Below are 7128 nucleotides of genomic sequence, written 5' to 3'. Positions count from 1 at the left end.
GCGCTACTTTCTACCATATTAGGAATGTTAGTAGAAGTATGACGTCGTACCTTTGGTCTCTCCGACCCTTGCCCTCTGTAGCGGAACCGCAATGATTGACGGGATCGCTGACGTCAGCTGGTTATACTTCGTTACCATGGCGACGGTGACGCAGGCCGCGAGGAGGATGCACGTCACCAATGACGTCAGCTTAAATCTGTCCGGAGGTCTGGGCTGGGAAATAGATTATGACTATAACGTAAGTGTTGGCCGCCATGTTGGACGCTTAAACCTTTTGGATTTTGGTATATTTGCATTTGGACACTTCAATTCAACATGGTGCTAGTGACGTAATATGAGCGGTTGCCATGACGTCACGGCCTGCGAGTGGTAGGCAAAAAGTGGACGACAATTCTGTCATTTGCCTCGCAAATGTTTTCAAATAAAATATATATATCTTGACATGATTTCCATATATATGACCTAAACAAAAACAGCGATCATTCGTATGAGGTGTAGTGGAAAAAAGTGTCCGACCCCCATCAAATCGTTGAAATGCAAAATGACTCGAAAACCTGAAATTTGGCCGGCAATAGCTCCTATTCAGTATCTGTTCCTTTTACAAGCATTATCATTCACAGAGACAGAGACACAAATACAAATCCAAACACATAAACAGACAAGCCATTAACACAACTTTACAGACGTCAGCTGACCTAAAGGTAAAATAAGCCTAGTCGTTGCAAAAACGATGCACTGACATCCGATCGAGTGCAAGCTGCCAAACAAACTATGTACTGAAAAACAGACACCATACCTTGATGTCACCATTGCTGATGGAAAAGACAGACATCTTTTCTTCAACGAGGGAGGGGTTTTTTTTGGCTGGTCGCGATCGTAGGCCGCATGCGTGCAAGGGCTGATCCATGTACTAGTATATTTATAAGGAACGGCAAGACAATGGCCACAATGGACAGGTGGTCCTTATGCAGAAGTCACTAGACAAGTACAGATTTGGTTGTACGTGTGTGTGCGTGTGTTTGACTTACAAAACTTGAAGATGATTCCCAAATGGAATGGCCATTGCTAATCATCCCCCTCCCCAACTATATCTACTGAACCATCCCTAGTCCAGGTAATGCAGAACACCTGAGTCGCAGGTGAGGAAACATGGTTTTACTTTGAATCAGAAGGGAACATCACAGAGCATCCCAACATCCAAACAAACAAACTTCCCGGGCGTCCACTCGCATCGTCTTGCGATGCCGTCGTCTTGGAGGTACGTCCAGGTTCCCCTCTTTTACTTTTTGGTTGTGAGATTTCTGCCACAATTGCTGCGTCCATGGCCACAATGGACAATGGCCACAATGGACAGGTGGCCCTTATGCAGAAGTCACTAGTGCAGATTTGGTGGTACGTGTGTGTGCGTGTATTTGACTTACAAAACTTGAAGGAGATTCCCAAATGGCATGGCCATTGCTAACCATCTTCCTCTCCAACAATATCAACTGAACCATCCCTAGTCCAGGTAAGGCTGAACACCTGAACCGCAGGTGAGGAAACATGGTTTCTATTTTGAATCAGAAGGGAACACCACAGAACATCCTAACAAACAAACTTCCCGGGCGTCCAGTCCTATCGTCTTGCGATGCCGTCGTCTTGGAGGTACGTCCAGGTTCCTTTGTTTTCCTTTTTGGTTGTGAGATTTCTGACACAATTGCTGCGTCCCGTTTTTGATTGGGTTACAACGAAATCAAGAAAGAGGGAAAACTAGACAGGAGAGACAAGAGTTTTCTTGACTACATTTTTTCTGTCTATTACAGTCCGTGTACCGTGGACTGAGCTGTTTGTTTGTACGCAGCTGGACCCATGTTGAAGAATCTGACTGATCCTCAGAACCTTGTGGTCATGGCCCTGTTCACATCATCGTTGTTTGTTTGTTTGTTTATTTGTTTTCTCTGTAAACAGATCCACTTTGAAGAATCTGGCAGCATCCATGGTCCTGTACCTGGCGAAAGTGGTAAAATCATTGTTTGTTTGTCTGTACACAGATCCATGTTGAAGAACCTGGGAATACCCATGGTCCTGTACCTTGTGGTTGTGGTGACATCATTGTCTGCTTATTTGTTTGTTTGTTTGTTTCTTTGTACTATAGATCCATGCTCAAGAACCTGGCAGTGCCCATGATTCTGTACATCATGTTTATGATGACATAATTATTTTTTTATTTACGTGTTTGTTTATTTGTACACAGATCCATGTTTAAGAACCTGGGAGTACCCATGGTCCTGTACCTTGTGGTCGTGGTGGCATCATTAGTTGTTTACTTTGTTTGTTTGTACACAGATCCATGTTTAAGAACCTTGGAGTGCCCATGGTCCTGTACCTTGTGATTGTAGTGATGATCACCGCCTTCTTCAGACCCAGTCTCCATCGACTGTACCAGGACTCGGGTAAAGTCTTATTACTTATAATATATAGTTTACGTGGATTATTTCTTTAGACTGTTGCAGTTTAAGGACATACGGGTTTCTTTTTTAGGGATTGTTATTAGTATGATTTTTCTCTTTTCAGTTGACTTGAAAATTGTGTTGTTGGGTCCATCGTCCATTGCGACTCTCCATGCGTATTTGTTTTAATGTATTTGCTAATGTACGCACGTCCAGTTCTCTCCAAAACCTTCGCATGATGATGGTAAGAATGATTAAACTTTCCTTACATCGGAAATCTTTATCAAGCGTTATTAAGAAGGTTTGATCTAAGATTGCCTACTTTTGTACTTGACCAAAGATTGAAACGTCATAATCAAGTGGTCGCAAACACCCCATATTACCTTCCATTGAACCGCGACGGGGGTCGCCATCGTCTACCCTATACCTTTGACCCAGCGTTGACGTCACACTTCAAAGAAGCCACGTGACACGCTTCACTGGGTCAGTCTACTGAGGAAGACCAGAGTGACTGGTCGAAAGCTCTAGGTGAGAGAATTTTTTGTGTTGGATCTAAAGTTTTAACTTTAAACACCCCATATTAGGAGAACTCCCGCCTGGCTGGGAGAGTCGACTACTGGGAAGGGAGACGGAGTCGGAGTGGGAAACTCGCATGGCGAATATCCACCAGGACAGGAGGGAAGCTCTACACAGGGCGTGTCAGAGGTTCAACATGAAGGCAAGAATTCAGCATTTTTAGATCACTAACTGGTACTACATGGTATAACCGCCAATCGGTGTAACACAGCTGTTTCTGTATGTGTTGGTTTAGCCGGTATAACCGCCCTTCGGTGTTACACACCATCTTCGCAGGCTGGCGGCGCGGCGGCAGCTGGCTTACACCGAACGACCTTTTACACCCATTTTTGCACATTTAATTGCAGGAGTTGTTTAAAGCTTTCAAGTGATGATGCCCCAACTTTGGTGGCAACAACTTCCACTGCACGATAGTTATTGAAAAATACGAGTTTTTGAACACGTCAATTCTTGGTTGATAACTTTTATATTTGAAGGCATAACTGTTTCTTGTTCTTTTCTGGGCTGGTATCATATACTTAGTAGTCGGTACGTCCACCAGTTTATTAGTCATTTTGTACATCATGCAAAGTCTGGACATTCTTCGTCTGTCTTCCAGCGACCCCCACTGTTTCTATTCATTTTCGTTCCAATCTTCGAATCTTTGTGCCCTTGGGAAAGGCACTTTACACCATCTTCCTTTCCCTGTATGGTGGAGTGAGGCCCATCAAACTTCTTCGGCTAATTATATATATAATATATAATCTGTCAAAATGTGTGCCCAAAACACACTTGAGATTTGGTGCGCCAATGTGACAGCATCTGCACATTTCCCACCAAGAATCGTAAATTTTCTTTTCTCAACAGGGCCCTCCCCCGCCGCCGAGGAAGCTGCACAAGTTACGGTATAACGACCCGTACCGGCTGGTGTACTGTGACGTGGCGAAGGCCGGAAGCACCACCATGAAGCAGATCCTAGCCAAGGTGGACCCAAACTACGACTACATCAGGAAGAACGGACTGCACGACCAGGGAGCTTTCAAGGACCTAAGCCAGTGAGTGATCACGAAGGGAAGTCATTATTGTACAGTTGGATCTCGCTCCATCATCCATAGTCCCCAATAGCAACTTAACTTGTCAAAACTGCCTCCAGAAGAATACTAGTAATCATCACATCTCGGAGAGTCCAAAAGCATCACTCTGAAAACTAACATTTCATCCTGTTACTGGATGTTTGGTTACATGTCATTTGAAGATAATTAGATGTATCGCTTTTTTCTTCATGCTTCATTGCTTCAAATTACGAATTCCACTGCATTCAAAATCAAAAATAGTTGATTAATTTACTGACTACATTTCCATAATCATTAATAATCATTAAAAATTGCCACAGATTCCCTTCTGGTTCCCCCGGCCTGACCCACCGCCTGACGAACTACACCAAGTTCATGATCGTGCGTGAGCCGCTGGAGAGACTGCTGTCCGCTTACCAGGACAAGTTCATGTACGGACGGGGCGTCCGGGAATACGAGAACAACTACGGTAAACACTTCCTGGAAGTCAGGACGCCCAACGATGCGGACAGGTTCGTGTTATTCACTCCATCACTCAGTCACTCAGTCACTCACTCATTCATAAACTCATCCACTCACTCTCTCACTCTCACACACACTCACACTCATTAACTCAGTCATTCACTCATTAACTCACTCATTAACTCAGTCACTTACACACTCGCTCACTTAATCATTCACTCACTCTCCCACTCACGTACTCTCTTACTCATTCACTCACTCATTCATTCACTCATTCATTTACTCACCCATTCACTCACTCGCTCACTCACTCATTAACTCACTCACTCATTAACTCAGTCACTCTTACTAATTCACTTACTCATTCACTCATTCATTCACTCACTCACTCCCTCACTCATTCATTCACTTACTCTTACTCACCCATTCATATTCAATCATTCATTCACCAAATCACTCTCTCATTTACTTGTTGGCTCGTTCACTCATTCACTCAAATTCTTTCACTCGTTCCATCCACACACCCCACTCACAGATGGCAGAAGATGGCGACCCATGCGTCTCCCTCCAAGGTCCGACTGAACGTGACGTTTGCGGAGTTCGTGCGCGGTGTGCTGACGGGAGAGGAGCGGTACTTCAATATACACTGGCAGCCTCAGCACCTGATCTGTCATCCTTGTCAGGTTAGTCAAGGAAAATATGTTGTTTTTGCACTTTGTTTTTGTTTCTTCTTCTTCCTCCTCTTATTCTCCAAACAAATAATGTCAATGACGCCAGGACCAGACGCCTGTCACCGTGGTAACTAGTGTTGGGTTATATCATGTTGTAATTTTATAGCAGGAGGGATTTAGACTCCTGTCACCATATACGTATGAATGTGTTTTTGAGCAGACCATATATGCAAAGGTAAACATTATGTATTAGCTTTGCAAATGTTACGTTTCTAATTTGTGTTTTTTTTTGCACTTGCGTTTGTCGCCCTTCGCGATCTCCTGAAGCCCGGAGCCACCTTGTTACATTGTGAAATCTAATCCAAGCAGTAACCATGGTGGTCACCTGTTTGTTTGACAGCTGGGATCTGTCTGGAGACCAACAAAAATAGTTTTCTACGAATGTGCGAAGCTGGTGTGTTACGAAGAAGGGCGGTTATACCGGCAATACAGATACAAAAGCTGGTGTGTTACGCCGAAGGACGGTTATACCGGCAATACAGATACAAAAGCTGGTGTGTTACGCCGAAGGGCGGTTATACCGGCTATACAGATACAGAAGCTGGTATGTTACGCCGAAGGGCGGTTATATCGGCTATACAAATACAGAAGCTGTTAGGCCGAAGGTCGGTTATACCGGCTATACAGATACAGAAGCTGGTGTGTTACGCCGAAGGGCGGTTATATCGGCTATACAGATACAGAAGCTGTTAGGCCGAAGAGCGGTTATACCGGCTATACAGATACAGCTATTAAAAAGCCTATATGACGACTGTCCTTGCAGATTCGCTATGACTACATCGGCCACTTGGAGACCATGAGTGATGACGTCAGGTACATCATGCAGAAGACCGGCATCATCGAGAAGGTTGCACCACCAAAGCAATCCGCTAGGCGCGCTGGTAACAACATGGCGGCCATGTACGCTAATATCCCGCTGAAACACATCAGGCAGCTGGGCAGAATGTACGCTTTTGATTATGTAGCCTACAGTTTTCCCTTCCACCAGACTGTAAGGGACATTGTTAAAGTGTGGGAGGACGAGCTGCAGCTGTAAAAGAGACTGTTAATGTGAGAAAAAAGCATCTGAGAGGACTATACAAACAGTGCCTTTCCCTATCTAGAATAATAATGATAATGTATGAAGCATCTGATAGGACGACACATACACTCTATTCCTGTATCTAGCATAATGTTGGAAATGCAAAAGTCAGTTGTTACTCAAGCAACTGGATACATTTTGGAAACTGTCGGATGTTTCGAGTCAGGTCCTGTACAGTCACGGACGAAACGTAGTGGATGCTAAATAAAACATCTGGCAGTCTTTCATAATCTATCCAGTTGCTTGAGTGAAAATTTCCTTGTGTATCTCATTATCTGGATGTCTAACCTTTATTGGTTAATGGTAAATAACCGATGTATTGGTTAATGGTTTATTCAAAGGTGTACAGACTTGTAGGGTTCCTATATCAGGCTCTCACGAATCGACATTGTGACATTTACAATTATAACGAACTTGATGAAGACATTTGAATCTTCTCTTTGCCACTGCTACATTCAAATGTACGAAGAATTAGAATTAAGAAGAACGTATACAACAGTTTTTAAGTTGCAATTGTCACCTTAGTTCACGAAGTTTCTTCTCCTTACTTCCATGGATTCTTCATTCAGCCAAAACGTGAAAACGTGTGTACCATTTATCCTTTAAGTTAGAAGATCTATTAAAACATCTGTTTTTGATCACGAAGAGCGGTGTAATCTATAATGTAGTTGCATGTCTTTGATCTCTTGAAGTGGATATGAAAGAACAATCATTGGCATCTCCGTGAATAGTTTCATCAGGTTGGTAAGACACTGAGTAAAGAGACTCTTTTTACACAACCAAGTCTTTTATTCAGC

General features: G+C 43.5%; 1 protein-coding gene across 1 annotated transcript; it reads left to right on the top strand.

Annotated features, from left to right (window-relative positions):
• The first annotated feature begins 2329 nt into the window (after nt 1–2329).
• Nucleotides 2330–6287, top strand: LOC109486887 (carbohydrate sulfotransferase 11-like). The gene is made up of 6 exons (XM_019790793.1): nt 2330–2432; nt 3014–3147; nt 3852–4039; nt 4378–4569; nt 5055–5202; nt 6008–6287. Exons 1-6 carry the CDS (start codon nt 2330–2332, stop codon nt 6284–6286), a joined length of 1044 nt encoding a protein of 347 aa, XP_019646352.1. The 3' UTR covers nt 6287.
• Nucleotides 6288–7128: the final 841 nt, after the last annotated feature.

Source organism: Branchiostoma belcheri, unplaced genomic scaffold (genome assembly GCF_001625305.1).
Source record: "Branchiostoma belcheri isolate BF01 breed outbred unplaced genomic scaffold, Haploidv18h27 scaffold84, whole genome shotgun sequence".
Taxonomy (NCBI): Eukaryota; Metazoa; Chordata; class Leptocardii; order Amphioxiformes; family Branchiostomatidae; genus Branchiostoma; species Branchiostoma belcheri.
The sequence above is the reverse complement of the archived record's forward strand: the minus strand, read 5'-3'. Positions and strand labels throughout refer to the sequence as shown.